This window comes from Amborella trichopoda, chromosome 3 (assembly GCF_054954075.1).
Source record: "Amborella trichopoda isolate Santa Cruz 75 chromosome 3, AtrichopodaSantaCruz75HAP2 v2.0, whole genome shotgun sequence".
Lineage (NCBI taxonomy): Eukaryota > Viridiplantae > Streptophyta > Magnoliopsida > Amborellales > Amborellaceae > Amborella > Amborella trichopoda.
In genome coordinates, this window is record NC_142338.1 from 59,265,868 (window position 1) to 59,286,844 (window position 20,977).

Below are 20,977 nucleotides of genomic sequence, written 5' to 3' on the forward strand. Positions count from 1 at the left end.
TTTGGAGAAAATATTTATTTTAAAAAATATCTTCTGACTGCCTGATCACTTTAAACTTATTTTTTAACTTAAACAAATGTGTTAAAGACATTATTTCTAAACTCAGTCACCGATCCAAATCGGTTTTTGAGGTGCCCGATCCGTGTCACCGATCCGCTTTTTAATCCATTGCCTCAAACATATCTTTAATTTAAAAACCTTGGGTCTACCATATAAAAATAGACGGCGCGGAATTTTCCCTTTATTTTATTGCCCTCCATTTTAGGCCGCAGGATTTGGAGGTTCTAAGCTTCTTTTTTAAAATCACAGTAAGTCGTCCCTCCTATCGTTAATGGCTTTATCCTGCCACTTCATTTGTCCATTCCTCGCATGTCGTTTCCCTTTTATATGCTTTTCTGATTACGAACGTCGGAATCCTTCATTTTCCGGCAAGTACTGGTTTTCCGGGGAATTCCGCGGCGGATCTGTGCTCAAATTTCGCTCTAAATGGTTGCAAAATAAGATGTCTTCACCGATTGATATTCAGATGCTTGTTGCCTCTTTTAGATCGGATGCTGGTGAAGCGAAAAGGAGCTTGCAGGAATCTGCTGAATTTCCGGGAACTGGTGAGATGGTATTAGGATTTGGGTTTGTTATTGTGATGTATAGGGAATGGAACTTTTTATTGTTTGGTGGAATTAGGGTTTTGATGTTTTTGTTGTTTTCGTGCCTTGGCATGGTTTAGTTTGAGTTTCTTCGTGGGTATTGGGTACACATTGTTTGTGGTATCCAGTTAAAATTTATATCTGTCTGTTAATCTCTTTCTCTCTCTCTCCCTAGTGCACACATTTTTTACCAATATTTTTATTGGGTCTGGATGATTGGCGAACAATCTCTCTCTCTCTCTCTCTCTCTCTCTCTCTCTCTCTATCTATCTATCTATCTATCGATTAATTATGTGCAGCGCTCATTGTTATCGCTTGAATATTATCCGTGTAATTTTGCAGCAATCTGCTTCTTTGTTTTGTGAGAAACCTTTGCGTCATTTTACTTCGTGCGTCATATCTGAAACTTAGGAAGCCTCATGTAGTATCCAATTAACACTAATCTGTGTGTGTGTGTGTGCGCATGCAAGCGTGCGTGCAATTCTTCATGTTACCGTTATGGGCTTCGGATAATTGTGGAAACATTTTCTCTTTCAGCAATTAGTGAAAATTAATTTTGTGGTGTTTGGATAATTATAGAAACCGTGGCTAATTATGGAATTCTTCTCTGTGATTGTTTACTGATATCGGGGTGATTTTGCAAGAAATTTGTGACCATTGTTGTCAGGTTCCACAACAAGGCTACTTGCTTCCTCTTTATTGTACTGACCATTTTAGTTGCATTTGCTGTTTTCTAATAGCTGAATACTGCTTAATTCAAATTTATGTTGATGCAGGTGCAACAACATCAAGGGACCAGATGGTTATGGGAAAGAGGGAGTCATCAAAGAAAGATATAGAAGGGAAATCGTACTCCCATGGTGAGAGTGTTCCGCGCAAAGCCAGATATGTGATGGGCACTATAAAATGTTTTGGGGTTGATATGACCCCAGAAACCATTGCAATTGCCATGGTGTATTTTGTACAAGGAGTATTAGGCCTTTCCAGGCTTGCTGTGAGTTTCTATTTAAAAGATGACCTTCATCTTGATCCTGCTGAGGTGAGCACTTTCTGTTCAATCTGTTATTCATTTGTAAGCAATATATGTGTTGTATGTTATATTTGTTAGTGTGAATATGATGACCACACGATTCAGTACAGTAGGTAGCATTTAGGTGGTTAAATAAGATGTAGAATAGGAAATTTGTGTAGTCCTTGTTGTTTTTTTGGAAACTGTTTTTTATGGTTGATCTTTTAGTTGGTTTATTTTCATAAGTCTGAGTACCTGGAATGTTCATAAGAGTATTTGATGGGTGATATTTCTAATTCATACTAAATGTATTGAAATTCATTTGAAATGAACTTGCCGCGATTGAATGTAAAGACTTCTTAGTTTTCAAAATTAAGAACAACCATCTTGCGAAACAATTGAAACGTCAACATTTGAAGCTCTAACATGATTGTCAGTGAAACTTTCATGTTATCCACTATCACTTAAAGAAGACACATATGCTGGTCCCTAAACATCCACATGGATTAGAGAGGGGCATCCACTGGTTTGCGGAGACATGGATGTTATATCGGAAGATCGAATACACTGGCATTGGTTTTTATAGTTTTTCAAGAGGAAGGCCTAGCCACCAAGGATATGGATGTTATACTATGTCATAATAGGGTCTCGAGTGTGCTCATAAATGTGTACAACCAGATCTCTTATTTTGAATCTTCATAATGAGCTTTTTTCAGAACATGTTTTTCTGAAGACAGAAAAAGATCACATTGATTAAGTGTGTTTGTTCTTTTTTTATATAGGTTCATGATGAGCTTTTTTCAGAACATGTTTTTCTGAAGACAGAAAAGGAGCACATTGATTAAGTGTGTTTGTTCTTTTTCTTATATAGGGGAATGTTTTATTTTAATTTAGGCACATAAAATTATTTGGCGAGTTTAGAGAAAAATTCGACATCTTTCAACCAGAACGAACAATAAGAATTGGGAAAGCCACTGCCTATTGCGACCAAGCATTGTTAGAATATTGAATCATGCTCTGAAAGAACCATTGTCAATAGATGATCATGCCATACTACTGAGAATCTTGAATTAATTGTCTATGTGAGAGATAATTTAATGTGTGAAATGAGACTTCGAAAAAAAATTGGGGCATTTGTATGTGGTTAAATCGAATTACCATTTGGTTCTTTATCCATGTTGTTGGACGCATTAAAAACATTTTCTTTATAACTTGGGCTAGAAGACGTTCTAGTGAAATTTTAAGGCGTAATACTTTTAATATGTCATGTGACTAAAAAAGAAGCATTTGAGGTGGACGATCAGGGAAGCATTTGAGGTGGACGATCAGGGGCTTTGTGTGCTTAGAATTCAGTGGTACAACAGTGCTTCCAAACTTCTGTATTTAATTCCTAGCAGTTCTATTGATTGGTTAAAGGGGAATGCTCAAAAAGACATGGAAGTAGTGATGAGAGATATGTGTCGTATTGTCTGATTGAGGGTATGACCCTTGATAGAGCGGAATAGCGGAACATGATTCGTGTAACCGACCCCAATAGTTGGCATAAGGCTCAGATGATGATGATAATGGTTAAAGGGATGCTTCTTGCATCTTATCTTCCACTTTCCTAGTTATGGAGGGAGCAATGTTACCAAATGTAATATGCAGAAGATGATGGTAGAAAGGTCAGAGAAATTCAGCTTATCCTTTGCATCTTTTTGAGGAAAAAGATAGGGAGGCATCATCATCTACTGTTGGCATAGAGTGATAAGACATTCTGGTCAGAATCTTGCTTTATGTAGTTGATACGTTGGAGTTCTATCTTGTTCAAAATTTTGAAACTCTTATCTACTTGATAATTTTGGAGCCTTTGGTCTGATGGTAAACTTTTTGAAGAACCATGAATCCATGATTTGTTGGGGTAATGACATATTGCTACAGTTAAGATGAAGCTATTGAGCAATTAAGGCATGACATTTAATGGCGAAAGAAGTCAATAAATCTCCATCTGCCCTTGACCCATTCATTTTTTTTAATTAACTAATATGGACATGATGGAAGAGCAATGGGGATTGGTCCTGAAAATAACGTCAAAATACATTGCGATAAAATAAAATAACCATAAAAGGTTTTATGAGTAATAATTTGCAAACCCAAGTTGTGTGTAGGAGGTGAATGGAAAATAATTGCCTGTTATAAGTTTCCTAGTTTGGAAGTTCCAAGAAACTACCTATGTTTAAAATATTATAGTATTTTATAAGCGTGTGTATGTCTTACTGCTTATGTTTTGCACCATGCTTTATAAAGTTAACAGGTGGATAGTGAAAAAAAGTTCCCCAGAAAAATGAAACACAGAGAGAAGAAATAGAGAGGATTTTGATGCAGTTGAATGCTAAACATTTAAACAAAAAATACTATGGCATTCCATAAAATTTCCTTTTTTTGTCTCCCTACTGAGACCGTAATCGTTGGGAGCAGATTATAGGATCATTGCTTGCCCAAGTTCAGTAGTTAGGGAGTGCCATGGGAGCACCCACGATCCCACACAATCAATAATAGTAAAAGAATCCAAATAAGGAAAAAAGTTAATGTGTTTTTGATGCTCAAGTCTGCTTTAACTTTGGTTTAGAACATTTTTTTTAAATGCTAATGCAATATGCGGTCTGGAGCGCATCGCTCTAGGCTATAAATGTGGAGAAAGCCTACGTGCCTGCATATGCATGCATCACCTGTATATGCTGGCGCATCACATCATGAGTGATGCGCCCAATGCTAGTGGGCAGAAAGGATGCCTATAAGCATGGTTTAACACTGGTAACTGTTTTTTCGATAAGTTTCTTGTAGAAATGCTTGAAGGCTGGTAACTGCTTTAAATGGTGATAAATTCTATCTAATTTTAGCATTTGCCTCAAATATCATGGCGGCATTTTATTTTTTAGAAAGTAGCTAATTTTCTTTTGGCACATGAAGGTCACAATCACCTTTATCCGTTGATGTGAAATCAGTGGCTAAGGGTGTGGCATTGACCAAGCTCAAAGGCTGAAAAAATTTCTTGAACTTTGTGGCACACTTGTAGATGTCATATCTGACAGCTAGCGGTGAATGTGACTTTCATGTACCAAAGGTACAATCTTATAGTATACAGTACCCTTTCTTCTTCTTTTTTTTTTTTTTTTCGATTTTTTTCATTTTAATGGTCAATAACTTTATCCCCTATTCTTTATTGTTAGAAGTTTAGCAGTATATGAAAATTATTTAGTATCATTTGTAATTTGTACTGATTGCTGCTTTAAGACATTGTAGCTGTACTTCAGGACAACATATGATTTACTACCTCTCAATAATTCTGTAATTTTATTTGTCTTATATATTGGCATATTTCCTTCTTTGTTGTTCAAAAATTTCGAGTACAAATATCTCTATAAGTCTTGAATACAGATTTGACTTCTTTGCAGTTTTCCATATATTATGGGAATGGAATGTGTGGCATTTGAGCAATTCAATTTTTTTATTTTTTTTTATTTCTCACAATAGATATAAAAGATAAGATTTAATACCCTTACAGCTGATGTATGGTTAGTTTAGACAGCGGTGATATCTGGTGTATCAGCATTTCCGTGGCTTATTAAACCTATTTATGGTTTTATCAGGTCTGAGTTTGGTTTTGTTGTCTCTTTCCAATTTTCTTTGAATATTATAACCTTATGTTTATATTCTTATGTGAGTTCCTGCTGTGGCAGTGACTCCTATGCACTTTTTGGTTACCGAAGGAGGTCATATCTTGTTCTTTCCGGGCTTCTAGGGGCAGTTTCATGGGGCTTGATGGCAACTTTGGTGAACAGTAAATATAATGCTGCTTTATGTATTCTTCTTGGCTCTCTTTCAGTTGCCTTTGCGGATGTTGTAAGTGCTAGAAGGAATTTTTCCATTTTATTTCAATGTCATACTTTTGAAATTTTACTTCTGCTGTTTCTGTTGTTTTGTTATCCTTGCATACATTGTTATATTGTTCTTTTGCAACATATAGCTTATGTGTATTTTTGGCATGAATTCAACCACCCTAAAAGTAGCAGTTATCTCCTCTCTTTTTTTGCAGTTTCTGCATGCTGCCACACGATTGGGGTGATCATCATTGTCATCTCTATGAACTGTGATGATGATTCTGTTGTTGTTATTTAAAATATTAAATGAAGTATGTCTCAAAAATTTCATGAGAACATGGATACTGTAGGTTGTATCGGTACTATATAAATCCTCTAAGTTAAATCTAAGTTTAAAAATTAAAACAACCAAGGTATTCTTTGATCTAGAAAAACTCATTCTCAGCTTCATTTTGTCGAAAACGACATGCTTGAGAAATGAGGATAGTTTTCTATTGGACATGGGTATGTGCGAACATGAGGTATGAGCCTTTGGGGAGGTTTCTAAAAGAATATATGACATGACTAGCTTTTCTAATACCTAAAAGAACATAATTGCACAAAGCTGATGGTTATTCATATGCCTATGTGAGAGGAAAACTAGTTTAATCTGATATATAACAAAAAAACAAAATTTCTCTGGATTGATTATATTCTTGGTATCTACTCCAGACATGACGTCATAGGCTGGAAATGTCTTTACATGCATTTTTTAACATTTTCCTGGTAATATTGCAGAGATTAATGGAGTTGGGAGCATTTTTTGATTGATTCTGTGTTGTAGGGGACCTTATTCTCTTTGATATGTAGTTATTGGAATCTGTGGCACTGTAATAACTGCAATATATTTTGGGAACCTTCTCTTTTTTATGATTTATGACTATCAATAAGAAAAAAGGGATTGTAGCATACAATGCTGAGGCTTATGTTATAGGTTGTAGATTCAATGGTGGTGGAAAGGGCTCGGGGTGAGTCACAAAATACATCTGGATCTCTTCAATCTTTATGCTGGGGATTTTCTGCTTTCGGTGGTATTGTGAGTGCATATTTTAGTGGCTCACTTGTGGATGAATATGGTGTAAGGTACGGTAGTAAAATTTGACTGTTAACTATTCGGTTATTACTTGTGGATGTTTAAATATTTTATTGACGCAGCCCATCAGTGTTGATATCTTCTGATGAATGTGTAGGTTTGTTTTTGGAATCACGTCATTTCTTCCTCTTATGACATCTGCGGTGGCTGTTCTTGTCAAAGAACAGCCTCAATATGACACTTTAAGAGGTCATAGTGTTTCTCAATCAGTTCAAGGCTTAGTGGAGAACTCGAGACAGCACATCTTACAGTTGTGGGTCACAGTCAAACAACCCAACATATTTTTGCCCACCTTATTTGTATTTTTATGGCAAGCAACTCCACAGTCTGATTCTGCCATGTTCTTCTTTATGTAAGTTGCTTTTATGTAGGGCCTCTTTATTGTTGAATTTTATAATGATATATTGCTGCTTGGATCAGTTTAATTTCTGAAAGGGTAGACAAGTGTTAACAGTTAGGTGTTTGTAAATGTCTTTTTTTTTTCTTTTCCATTTGTAAGTGGTAATTTGTGCAATCTGTCCTCTTTGAATGAGGTGGTTTTTGAAATGTGATTATGTTATATAGCCCACATATGTGCAAAGCAAAATATGAAATGTAGGAGAAGTGGAAAAATGGCAGAAGCACTTAGGTTCTAGAATACACATGTATAAAGAATAATAAAAGAGCAAATAAATTAATGCAGAGGGCAGAAGTTCTCTCCTTATGGGGGATGATGTAGTTAACATCCATGTTACCCTAGAGCCACCTTGTGTGTCTTGATAACTTGTTACTTGGAGGGCACCACAAAGAACTTTCTCTTGGATGAAGTGACAATTTTCGATGTGCTTTGTGTGGGCATGGTTCAAAGGCTTGCTAGCCGTATGTACTGCTCTAGAATTGTCATAATGCAATATAGTGGGCTGATAGAGGTTAATGCCGGAGCTAGATAGAAGTTGAGTGATCAATTGATGACAGGGATTTCGATGATAGCACAGTGAGCTGTGAGAAGAGCATAGCAGCTAGTGACTTGAGAGGAAAAAGCAGGGGGTTGTGACTTGTGAGTTGCTGCATTGAATTTGATTTCTTTATAGTGATAGCATGTGTAAGATGTTTGGTGCATGAAGTGTGGGTTGATCTATATCATCTTGAATTTTTTCTGCTTTCTCTTCCTTTAATTTTTTTTTTTTGAGAGAAAGTTAACATTCCCGTTTTGGTTATCCACGTGGTCTCTTTTCCCCAGCCAGGTAGGAGACCCGACAAATAAAAATCCACACACTAACTCTTCAACGCTTCAAGAGTACTATAAACTGGTACTTTCTTCTTTTATTTTAAAAATAATAAAGTCAACTCTTGTCCTACCAGTATTGGAAAGAAATCCATTTCCGCTTCTTCTGAATCTGCCCATTTTGGTTATCCACATGGTCTCTTTTCCCCAGCCAGGGTAGGAGACCCGACAAATAGAAATTCGCACAAACTAACTCTTCAAGAGTACTATAAACTGGTACTTGACTCTCCTGTGATAGTACATTCTCCCATAGTAAATTTTCCATCTATGCCAACCAAGACGCCGACAGCATTGTAGGCGCCAAGCCTTTTTTTCCTACATCACAAAGTAATAGTAGAGTTATAACAAATGCCTTCCTTTTTTGGAGTGCCTGGTGTTGAGTCATTTAAATGGGATATCATTTCTAATCATTTCTTACTGATTTGAAAGATTGAAAATGATGCATCGTTCCTTGTGATGATCTATAAAGAGGGAAAAAAATAAAAAAGTAAAATCAATACATCAATGTACATAATATTGCCCACAAGAAATTCAGTTAGAGGTATGCTTGAATTCATAACTCACATAAATATTTTAATGGATGGTAAACAATATTGTAATATCTTATTTTCTATTCACTTTGGTGTATGAGACACACCTTACTGGTATTTTGCTGCAAAGGATTTTATGGTCTTGCTTCATTGAGAGTTCTGTTGGGATTTTTTTGTCTAATCTTAACCGGTTTTGGACATTCTCGATACAGGATTTGTCAGCATGACATGCAGTGTATTTGGGTTATATTTTGTTTCTTTTACCTTCACTAAATATTGCCTTCTCGTTGTAAGTTTGCTATAGAAGTTTCAGAAACGTTTACCTCATGTATGTGGTAATCTATATTTGGTCTTAGTTCTTTCGTTGAAAACTCGCAATTTCCCTCTTGAGAAGTTGTAGTTTGCCCAGGTGATTTTTTTCTCAAATGACTTGGTGCAATGGCAATACTGAGAACTAAAGTATGAGGGATGGATAATGAAAATGCATTCACTTTCGATTAAAAAAGCCAGAAATACATGTTTTTGTCGAAACTAAACCAAAATAGTTTCCGCTTTTCTTTATTTGATAAAACTCGCATGGCGTATTTCTAAATTGGTTAGAGGTATCTGTAGTTTTCTCTGAGAATACTCGATTGGTTTTAAGTCCTCTGAGAATGTCTATGATTCTCTGAAGTTGCAGAATATCAAGATGGGTATTGGGCCAGCTATGATCGTCTCGATTCCCCATTGCAAAAATGGGCATAGTTGGTAATATAAGGTCTGATAGAACCATTGAATTTGGAACATGAAATTAGTTGTGTGAAAATCCATAGCACTGTTTTCGTGTGACTCTCCCCTTGATTTTATCATGTAAAGGGCTTTTATCTATAATTGGACTTGAATGGTATTTCTTTTCCCATATCCCTCATTCAATTCTTATAAATTTGGATTTATTGTTCCTATGCTATAATTGGATATCTTTTTATCTTTTATTGCTTCTGATTTTGATTTAAAATTTTAATATTTAATGTCAATTTATGTAATGTATTTGTATTTCTTTTATTTTTATTGATATTGATGTTTCTTAACGTCTCCGTTTTCATATTATATTAAACTGAATTTCATGTTGGATCTGTTTTCTTTTTACCTTTTATTGCCTCTCATTTTCATTTAAAATTTTAATATATGATGTCAATTAATTACTTTTGTTGCTGGAGCAGTTAGGAACTTTCTAGGCATTTTATTTGAAGTTAGGGTGTTTATTTTTAAGTTGCATTTAATTGGGATTGTTTGAGTCATTTTAAGTTAGACAAAGGTCATTATGGGCTTTTTTGCTTAACTTATCACATGGAGGGTCAATTTCTTATTTATATGGACAATTAATGTCCTTTGAACAGTAAATAGAGACTATTTAAGAGGTGTGTGGGAGTCGTAGAGGCTATTCCACGTGATTTTCAGAATTGAAAGAGAAAGAAAAACTTAGTTTTTTGGAACCCTAGCTTGAATTAGGAGGAAACCCTAGGGTTCTCCAAGTTAGTGCTTATGTTTGGTTAGAAATTCTTGCTGTTTTTACTTTTTTCTCAAATTTCATGCATCAAGTTTCATTGCATTCTCAATGTGAGAGGAGAACAATTTGTGATAAGAAACTAACATATAATAAACTAACATGTAGGCCGTAATATCGTAAGCAAATGAATAATTGACTAGACCACTGATAAATCCATATAACTGGATCACGTTTTAGAATATGTGAAAGTCACCATGTGTGACAGGTTTGCTTCAACCCATGTATTGCCTTCTTAAGCCAAAGAACCTTAGTCTGTCTATCTCCTCCCTAATATCTTGGTGGCTGCTCTGTATAAACTTCATCCTCTAGGTCACCATAGAGAAAAGCATTTTTAATATCAAGTTGTTATAGATGCCATCCATAGGTCACAACAATGATAAAATGATACAGTTAATTAGACTATGCTCCTGTGTGCATCCCTTGGCCAAATTGTTGCGTTGACCTGTTCTATGCTCCCATTAGCTTTGTATTTGATCTATACACCCATCTAGAACCAATCACAATTTTTATGGGTTGGCCTATCAACAACTTCCCATGTGCCACGTGTGGGTCGTCGAGGTGGGATAGGAGAAACTTAATCACAGGAAGGTTAGGCAGAAGTAGTTGCTGCAATGCCTGAAGAAGAAGGTGGTCATGTGTGATCCATAAGAGCCACACTAGAAGGTGTAAGTGCCATGCCACCCTGGATTGATAGGTGATAGGTGGCGTTTGTTGCGGGGTATCAGGATGCGGCCACAGGCTATTGGGAAATGGATCACTATTGGGACCAGATGACCAATATTTGCACATGCAAACTAGGAGAAGAGTTCTAGCTGATGACACTGGAACAATAATGACATGTATGCTAATGGGGAATGCAAGTTTAGTAATACAAGGAGTAGAGACGAGGAAGTAGTAAAGATTGACGGCCAAAAAATACCAAAAGAATTAGAGCTGGGTGAGCGAAGCTGAGATGTGCAACCGGAATTTTATTTGATCGCCTCATACCAATGAAGCTGAAGGGCAAGTTCTATAGGACAATTGTGAGACTAGCTTCGCTCTATGGGGCCGAATATTAGGTAGTCAAAAACCAATATACTCATAGAATGATTGTAGCGGAGATGAGGATGTTGAGATGGATGAGTGGCAAGACAGGAAAGGATAGAATTCAAAATGAATAAATTTGGAAAACTTTAGGTGTGGCACCAATAGGCGATAAGATGAGAGAGTAGACTTAGATGGGACGGCCATGTGTGGCGCAAACCCAATACAACACCTATTAGGAAGTGCGAGTTAGTTCAAGTGGAAGGCTAAAAAAAGATAAGGGGTAGGCCCAAAAGGACATGGTTGGAAGTAGTAAGATAAGATATGGGGGCTTATAGCCTCACTGAGGGTATGACCCTTAATAGAGCAGAATGACGGACCGAGACTCGTGCAGCCGACCCCAATTAGTTGGGAAAAGGTTTTGACAATGATGTTGCTGATGGGAACAGAAGAATGCTGTTGATGTGGGAAGCTCTCATGATCTTGGAGGTGCAGATTGTGCTAGGGAAGTAGTGACATTTCATGTGTCAGTCATGTGCTTGGCTAGATGAACATGTTTAGTGGATGTCATGTTTGGGTTAGAGATGATTGATGGATAAATAGCACAGGGAGGTTGATTGCTTCCCACGATGACAGTGCTGTCTATCCAGTTCGGTATGAGGAAAGACGTCAAAGAATGCTTCTTGCAATATGTTGGGTTCATCACGTGGGAGGCCATTCACATGAAATGACTTATCATCGAAAACAGCATGCCTAAATACATGTATCCTGTTGGCTCTGGAGCTGAACATCTATAGCCTTCATGGTGCTCGTCATAGCCCATTGACATGCAAATTTCAGCTTTCAGGGCAATTTGTTGCATTGAAGGTTGTCAATATGGACATAATATATGCATCCAAAAGTTCTTAAACATGAATAATCACGATGGACTTCATGTTTGCAAAAATGGACTATCCCCCCCAAGTGCCTTGGATAGTATCCAGTTAATCAAGAATAACAGACCTAGGATACACCTCGTCCATAGGCCGGCTCTCAATCCACACAAATGCATCATGAAGAGGGTAATTTTGCCGATATGCTTGTGTTTTCGTTTGGCAATACCATTTGTGCAGGTGTGTGTAGGAAAGACTTTTGGTGTAGTTATCTTGTTATTGAGGAGAAATTTGGTAAAGACATCGGAACTGTATTCACCCACCATCACTTTCGGATATGAATGATTTTTCAAGAAAACATGTTTTGACATTGACATTGGGACTCTTACATACTCGACAACTTGGGCAGAAAGAATTTTCATTTGAGGACTTTTACAAGGATGACAATAGTCCTACATGTAGATTATCAAGTAAACCAAAATGACAATAAACCAAAGCAGCGATTTCACAAATTAGCCCCTTATTGGAGAAGTCAACACTTTAACACCAAAAAGAACTTTGAGGATCTCAAGTTTCACTCATTACATAGAGATTCCCATGTTTCTTCCCTTCATTGCATGTACTGTTCGAGTGAAGGTCCTTCATAAAAACAGACAATAGAGAAAAGGTAATGTAAGGATTTGACTGATCAGCAATTTGTGACACAAATCAGATTACATTTGATATGAGGTACAAGAAAAGAGTAATCATCCAAAACAAATGGATGCATCTCCTATGCGTGTGATAGGGTGGATCCTAATATCACTGATAACTACAATACCTTTTCCTCAACAAGGGGATAAATTAGATAGCTTATCCACATCACCTAGGACATGATTTGCTGTCTGAGTATCCAGGATCCCATCCTCATTAAAAAGAGGCTGCACATTAAGTTGTGACATAGCAGTTAGGGTTTCATGCTGGCCATGGTTAGAGGATGAAACACGTCGTAATGTGGACAAGAAGCTGATACACTAGTACATTCCTGCTGCATGGTTTGATGGCAACTTCACTTGCAGTAGGTTGGAAATTTGCTGGAGGAGGATGAGGAAAAGTCCGTGACCAGCCGCTACACGTTGATGTCCCTATTCCTATCCTCAATTGTTCCTTGCATGGTCGTGGACATGAGATTTCCCTTACGAAAGATTCAATAATTTTCGTTCTGATGGCATGTCCTTTTTGAGATGTGACTTGGAAGAGGAAAACATTGCTTCATGCTCAAATAATAAAGGTATGAGTTCATCAAAAGAGGGTGATGGAAAACGTGTGGTGACCAAAGTGATAAGCATGTGAATTCTGGTCAGGTCCAAGTAATGTTTGCATTACCTTATCCTGTACCCAGAATTTACGATAACAGCCAGCTGGTTCATGAGTACCATAATCTTGTTAAGATACTCATTGGTGAAGACCGGGCCATGGATGGTATTGTAAACGTAAGTGTGGACTTGTGTGTAATGCTCCCATAGTTCCAAGGCAGTGCAACTATCGTGTGGTTGAAGCAACACTTCTTGTCAACCGTGGAGGTGATGTATGCAACCAAAGTTTGACCATTCTTAATCCTTGAGACAGTTTGTATTTTGTATTGCCATGTTCATGCTGTCACCATACTCTTATCTTGTTCCTTGCTGTCACTATTCTCATTATTTCTTCACAAGGTATTCCAACGGCATAGGATCTTATCCATCAAGATGTCCCATAAGATCATGTGCTCAATTAAACGGGGTGATTTGTCTTTTCCAATCCTGGAAATTAGTAGCATCAAGTTTGTTTGAAATGACTTGAGACAAGAATGATGGGTTTATAGAAGTTGCAAGATTGGGGTTTAAAGATTAGGAAATAGAGAGTTTTTATTAGGTTTTTGAGAAAGAGAAGTAGAAAGAGTTTTAGTTTCTTTTTTCTTTTTTTTTGGTGGAGGGAAATATAGAGGTGCAAGAATAGGGTTTCAAGAGTAGTGAAGAGAGAGATTTTGAGGGAGCTTAAATTTCTTTTTAAAGAGGAAGCTTTTGGTTTTTGAGGGAGTTTCAATTTGTTTTTGAGCGAGACATGTCGATAGAATTCTGGTGTGTATATCTACACGCACACACACACACATACATATGCACACACGTACAAATGAATTGGGGTTGGTCATATTACCTGACTACCCTTTCAGAGACTGCTCATATACATACGAATGAATATTATGAAAGTTACATCCTTGTCCTCAGCTCACACTTTTGTTCTTAGCATGGAGTTGGTTGCTGGAGAGGTGGGATGACAAGGGAGACAGCAATGGCAGGGGTGCACAGTTGACCAGAAATGTGCCTTTTTTTTTTTTTTTCTGTGCTTCTTTGTTTTGGTGTCATAATCAGAAAATAAATGGAGAGGGAGTCATTTATGTGCTGTTGAGGAGGTAGAAATTTTTTTGTGGTCATAATGGAGTGAGTTGGACGCATAACCAGGAATGAGAATTCTTAGCCCTCCTCTTTGGGTGATTCCATGCATCTGAATGTACGCCTCCAATAGTTAGTCACTTGTGGTACCCTTCTTACGAGAAATGATACACTGTGTAATGCTTATGCGTACATCACTTACCATTTTTAATGCATGAACTATAGAGGTACTGCAGGAATCTGTATATGCTGAGGAAGCGAAGAGGTTGCAGTCTGGATTTATAATTGTGCTAAGAAATTTGTAGAACCTGTTTTCATTAATCACCTTTCATAGCTTCGTAGTTGACTTCTTGTTCTTTTGTTGGGCTTTAATGTGGCTTGAGAATTATATACTTCTCTTAATGGTATCTATTAGTTGCTCCAGTTTGTTCATTTTTTCTGTCTTAAGTTTTTTTGTATTTTGTCCTTCCTCTATTTTTAGTAGTCAACATGAATTGCTCACCATAATGTTTTCAGCACAAACAAACTTGGTTTCACTCCAGAATTCTTAGGTCGAGTCAAGCTTGTAACTTCGGTGGCGTCCCTTCTGGGTGTTGCTCTTTATAATGGATTGCTCAAAAACATTCCCTTGAGAAAGATCTTTTTCTGGACAACCATTATAGGTGCAGGTCTTGGGATGACACAGGTATCTGTAGTGAAATGTTTGGACTTGTGGCATCCTAGCTTGCACTTCTTTTCTTAAGTTCACTTTTTCTTAATTATTTTGAAATGCTCAGGTATTGCTTGTTACTGGACTAAATCGACAGTTGGGTATCAATGATGAGTGGTTTGCTATTGGAGATTCTTTGATTCTAACTGTTCTCAGTCAGGTAAAGTTCTGAATTATTTGTCATATGAGATAAGTTTTATGGGTTTTTTCACCTAAGTTCTAAAGCTGCAGTTTCTAATTTCTAATTAAAAACACTTCTCTGGTTCAAATTGGGCTTTTCCATGAAAGTTATGACTGTTTGATTTCAATTTTTTGTTAAATGCTCTTTTTCTTTTTGTAATTGGCCAAATGGCAATTTGGTCAATTATCATTTTCTTCTTAGGGGTGTTTGATTTCTTCAATTGAATTCCAATTTGTTATTATGAGGTGTGATGGTGGTGGTGGTTATGGTGGAAGAGCAATGTGGTGGCAGCCAGTGCGGTAGTGATGGTGTTGGCTAGGTTGTGGTGTTGGTGGAGGCCGTGTGGTGTGGCTAAGTGGTGGTGGTGGTCGTGGAGTGAGTAGTGTAGTGGTGGTAGTGGGGAGGTGGTGTACTGGTGTAATGAGAGAGAGAGAGAGATTTTTCAAGGAAGGGAGGTGTTTTTTGTTGGGGGGGGGGGGGGGGGGGGGGGGGTGTGTGTGTATTGTGTTCTACGAAGAGAAAAGTGAACTTCTTAAAGCCGACAGTGCTTCTTCAATATGTTGCTTGCCACTAGTTTGTGTTTCTGGTATAATATTTGTTTAACTGTATGTGAGCCTTAGCATGATTAACAGTTTCTGACCACTACTTGTGTTTAAAAGCATTAGATCTTTACCGTTGGGTGCATATTCTGGCATTAAAGGTGGCAATCACTTAACACACAGAAAACCTGGGATCGTGGAGTCTGGGATCACCATTATTACAGGCCATAATCTAAATATTTATAGTTAGAAGTATGATAGAATCAAGTCAAATCACTGCGAAATTTATATTTTAACTGTGAAATTTATATTCTAACTCTGGTCATGCGGATCCCTGATTAATGCCTGGTGCTTGTGTTTTTATTTTTATTTTATTTTTTAATTTGAAATGATTGGACCTAAAGTCTGCAACTTATGTGGTAGTTTTTTTATTTTATTTTAAGCTTCCTTGAACTATATGATCCATTTCTCTAATATATATATACACACACACATATATGGGTATTAAAACTCATTGTTTCTTTTTTTTTCTCCTGATGGCTGATAATCAGTAGACTTTGTATGCGACTCATGAGTTCCTGCAAATTTTTTGCAGGCATCATTCATGCCAGTACTGGTATTAGCTGCAAGATTATGTCCACAAGGTATGGAAGCCACTCTTTTTGCCACTCTGATGTCCATCTCCAATGGAGGCAGCGTAGCTGGGGGCCTTATTGGTGCTGTTCTCACTCAACTTTTTGGGATCACAAAGGATAGCTTCTCAAACCTTCCAATGTTGATAGTTCTTTGCAACCTGAGCTCCTTGCTTCCTCTACCTCTCCTTGGGCTCCTACCCAATGATGATGCGGATGCTGCCTCATCAGGTAGCGGTGAAAATTCTCTTGGCAACATAGAGGATCCAAAGGCAAACTAAGCAGACAGGTAAAACAGTGTCTAGTTTGCTTAATTGCAGTCTCTCGTCTTTCTTTCTCTCTCTGTCTCCCTCTTATGCATGCACCACCTTGAATATTCTCTCACTCAATCTCATGATTGAATGTCCATGAACTCTGTCTTTGTCATGACCGTGAATTTTCACATGCAAAATCTCCAATGACTGTACATGGGCAAGTTTTCTCTCTCTCCCGTCATATTTGCACAAACACAAACATTCTTTCATGCAAACCCCACCCATGGGGTCTCTCTCTCTCTCAGAAGTCTTTGGGTCGATTTTCAGGGGCATGAATGCGATTCCTGTGGACTTAGCTATGGCAAGTTGCAGCCCTGCTAGAACGGTCTCCAATCTCTTGACAATCACAGTCGCCGCCTTCGAATATGATGCCCCTTGAAGCTCAAAATCAGGCATGAGCACAGGACAAGTGTCTCATATACCATCTCGAGTGCACTGATAACAGGTGATGGATACCAAATGATTCTTGTGCACTCATCAAACAAATCACACCTACCTTTCTCATTGTTCCACTTCTTGGACCTGACCTCACTTTCATTTTATAAACATGAGAATATTCTCATACATGGGCTGCTTGTTTTTTGCTCCCAAAGACAAAATCGTACCTTCCACTTCAAATAAAGAAAGGAGAAAACAAAAAATAAATGGAGAGCACCTTATGTGCATGGCAAGTTCTCATTGGTTTGCTTTCCCGGTACACGTGGCAATTTCCGATTGGATGTTTCTAATGCTGGCTTACCCTCTTTCTCTAGTAAATACCATAAATCAGAAAATAAAGGAAAATCTTGGTTTGGCAACAAGTATGAGAGAGGCCCCCACCTCAAGTCCATACAGGGCACCCCCTCTCTTTGATATGTTTTTTTGCATGATGATTTGCCATTCCACATGGTAGGCCCCACCACATCCATTGTCCATGTGTTATGTCTCGGAGGCCCTCACCATGACCAAGGTCTCAACATGTGCATGTACCCATATGTTGAATATATGCATGCATACTTTCTATGCCCTCACCATGACCAAGGTCTCAACATGTGCATGTACCCATATGTTGAATATATGCATGCATACTTTCTATGCACATACGAGCATTGTATTCCAGTGCATTGACACATGTTATACTTACCAGTAAGTATGTATGTATGATGCATTCATCTTGGGGTCATTGGTGGGATGCGTTGGCATTCATTCTCGAAGGTCCAAAGGCCATCTGCATTCTTTAATGCGAGAACATGACAAACTCTTCCCTTTTTTGAGCATTTATAGTACCAAAAAGTTTTTGCCCTAATTATGGATGTGAGGGGGCTCAGGGAGATGGCATATATCCTTATCGCAATCCATGTTACAATGACATGCTGAGGATCCAATACCATTGGCGTGTCAAACTGAAGCTGGTTCCCATGTCCGTTGTTTCGGGCCGCTCGTCGTGCTTATTCATGGTGGTGTTCCTCTTTCTAAATTAAACCTATAAATTGCATTTTTGTGGTAGTTGATATATACAGTTACAAAGAGGTTGATGCACATATATAGTGGACTTTTTAGGATGTGTATGAGAGAGAGAGAAAGAGAGTAGTTAAGTAGCCCTCGAAGTGTGGCCTTGATGGAGCGTGAAATCATTTTGTGCGTGTGTGATGTAGGGTTCTCATAACACTTAGCTTGCGGAATTGGGAATCCCAAACGTTGGGATCCCACCCAAGTTCGTGTACATGATTGACTATATACGAAGTAGATGAATACAACTATAAATCGAATGTGAGAAATAAAGCAAACTTAAAAAACACACGACAACAACACATGATTTACATAGTTCACTCTGTAGGGTTATATCCAATGGTTTAAAAAATGGATCGGTGATCCGGATCGGGCTTCCAAAAAACGGATCCGGACCGGCGAATCGGCGATTCGGATCGGGAATCGGGTGAATCGGTCATAATAAAGCTTAAAAAAAATTCGAAAAAATTATTAAAATTCATTATAAATATTGTTTTTTAAGAATTCAATAAAAAATGAGGGTACTTCATTAAGAATTTTCATGTTTTTGAATGAATATGCGAATATTGATATGTTCTTTCCCTGCATGAACCGTCATTCAGCATTTAATTTACAGTATTTTATGCTCATCCCTACACTGTTGCTGTTGGGACTCGATATGTGAATAATATGGCTGGGATAGGGTGGCCTCAAAATCATCATCTCTCTCATTTTCTCTTTGAATAATATGGATTAAAAAAAAAAATAACAAATTTTCAAAAAAATCGATCATGGATTAAAAAAAAAATCACAAATTTTCAAAAAATTCTATCATGGATTACAAAAAAAAATTCGATCATGGATTTAAAAAAAAAAATCACAAATTTTCAAAAAATTCAATCATGGATTACATAAAATTCGATCATGGATTACAAAAAAAAAAAAAACAAAAAAAAACAAACAAAAAAAAAAAAAAAATTCAATCGTAGATTACAAAAAAAGAAAAAAACAGTTCGATCATGGATTACAAAAAATTCAATCATGGATTACAAAAAACTCTATCATGGGTTACAAAAAAAGCAAAAAACAAAAAATTCAATCATGGATTACAAAAAAAAAAACAAACATTTCGATCATGGATTACAAAAAAAAAACAAACATTTCGATCATGTATTACAAAACATTCGATCATGGATTACAAAAAATTCTTTCATGGGTTACAAAAAAAAAAAAAAAACAAAAAAATCAATCATGGATTACAAGAAAAGAAAACAAACATTTTGATCATGGATTACAAAAAATTCTATTATGGGTTACAAAAAACCAAAAAATTCGATCATGGATTACAAAAAAAAAAAACAATTCGATCATGGATTACAAAAAAATTGATCAAGTATTACAAAAAAATCTATCATGGATTACAAAAAAAAAAAAAAAAAAAAAAAAAAAAAACCGTACGGACTCGCCGATTCCGTACAGTGAATCGGCGATTCACTGTACAGAATCTTCCGGTTCTCTCTAGAACCAGACGATTTCCGATTTTTTAGGCGATCCGGTCCCCTTTTCACGATTTTCGAGTCGAACCGGGCGAGTCCGGTTCGACGTTTTTTAAAACACTGGTTATATCTATGGTCTTGGCAACTAGAAATTCACTATCCCAATGAAAATCACAGTTTTTTGTTATAGGAGATAATATCTACTTTTAAATATCGATAAATATCATCACCAATCTTCCTTTCTAAACCCGTTCTCCCGATCAAGCAATACTGCCGATCAATATCCTCTTTTCCATTGCAATATCTCTACTGGAAAGATAATTTCAAAAGCAACATAAAGATTTTCTCTCTTTAGAAGTAGAAGTTAACCAACTCCAAACTCATGGGAGTACCGCCCCTCTCTTAGAGGTCATGTCTCTCTCTCTTGAAGATCCATTCCTATAACTCCCAAAGGGATGTCTCTTGGAGATCCATTCTCATAACTCCCAAAGGGATGTCTTTTGGATATCCATTCTCATAACTCCCAAAGGGATGACTCTCAAAAGATGGGTATTATGTCCTCCTTAACTTTTTTATAAAGATATCACTTTCACTCTTTTATAAAAATATCACTGTTTTTTTTTTGCTTAAAGTCAAGTTTTTATCTCCTATGTTACTTTAATCTTTAAAAAAATATATGAGTATAGTGATTTAGTTATAACCAAAACCAACATGAGAGAGAGAGAGAGTAATTGAGTAGCTATTGAAGTGTGCCTTGATTGAGTGTGAAATATGTGTGTGAGAGAGAGTAGTTGAGTGCCTTTGAAGTGTGCCCTTGATTTAGTGTGAAATCATTACGAGAGAGTGTGTGAGTTAGTAGCCGTGGTAGTAGTAGTTAATACTCCTTGCAAGTGTTCCCTTGAAAGAGTATGAATTCATATTCTATGGAATGAAGGATACCACTTGCTTATAAAATTCTTCTTAGAGCATAAGTAAAAAGCAGAAAGGGTGGGGAGTAGGGAAGGTGGTTGAAGACCGTGGATTTTAGGGTTGACGGGAGGAGCATGTGGGGTGCATGTGAGGCCATTAAATATGAAACCCACTTAGCTAATGCTTGGTGCCACTCCTAATTTTTCATTTCAGAATATGCATCCCCCCATGTGAGTAATCATTGATCTATTGAATGGCTGCCTCTTATATTCTTCTCAACTGTGGATAATTCCATTATCACTACTTGTTAACTCTCATCATTATTAATGGGTCTTCCTTTTGCCCTGTCGTTCTAGAGAGAGAGATTATTTGCATGCAGAGGTTCAGTTTTCAGGAGTTTAAAACACCCAAATAGGCTTAATTAAGAACTTCACTGGTT

The 20,977-nt window shown here is 37.1% G+C and overlaps 1 protein-coding gene across 5 annotated transcripts; it reads left to right on the top strand.

Moving 5' to 3' along the window:
* Positions 1–267: 267 nt before the first annotated feature.
* On the top strand, positions 268–17,311 carry LOC18421388 (Major facilitator superfamily protein). 5 transcript variants are annotated; one of them, XR_016051992.1, is made up of 10 exons: positions 268–605; positions 1,421–1,683; positions 5,218–5,282; positions 5,373–5,535; positions 6,487–6,635; positions 6,743–6,997; positions 14,834–14,976; positions 15,068–15,160; positions 16,316–16,641; positions 16,934–17,311. XR_016051992.1 is itself a non-coding variant. In XM_088861804.1 (10 exons), exons 4-9 carry the CDS (start codon positions 5,455–5,457, stop codon positions 16,631–16,633), a joined length of 1,065 nt encoding a protein of 354 aa, XP_088717930.1. In that variant the 5' UTR covers positions 268–605; positions 1,421–1,683; positions 5,198–5,282; positions 5,373–5,454; the 3' UTR covers positions 16,634–16,641; positions 16,934–17,311. The 5 variants fall into 5 exon arrangements, 3 of the variants coding, with proteins under 3 accessions (XP_088717930.1, XP_006826249.2, XP_088717929.1); XM_088861804.1 differs by having other exon boundaries at positions 5,198–5,282; positions 14,808–14,976; XM_006826186.4 differs by having other exon boundaries at positions 14,808–14,976.
* Positions 17,312–20,977: the final 3,666 nt, after the last annotated feature.

Coding starts and splice junctions, on each gene's coding strand:
- LOC18421388 (XM_006826186.4), top strand. CDS start 332: ATGGCTTTATCCTGCCACTTCATTTGTCCATTCCTCGCATGTCGTTTC. Junction 606..1,420: donor TGCTGAATTTCCGGGAACTG/GTGAGATGGTAT, acceptor ATGTTGATGCAG/GTGCAACAACATCAAGGGAC. Junction 5,536..6,486: donor CAGTTGCCTTTGCGGATGTT/GTAAGTGCTAGA, acceptor CTTATGTTATAG/GTTGTAGATTCAATGGTGGT.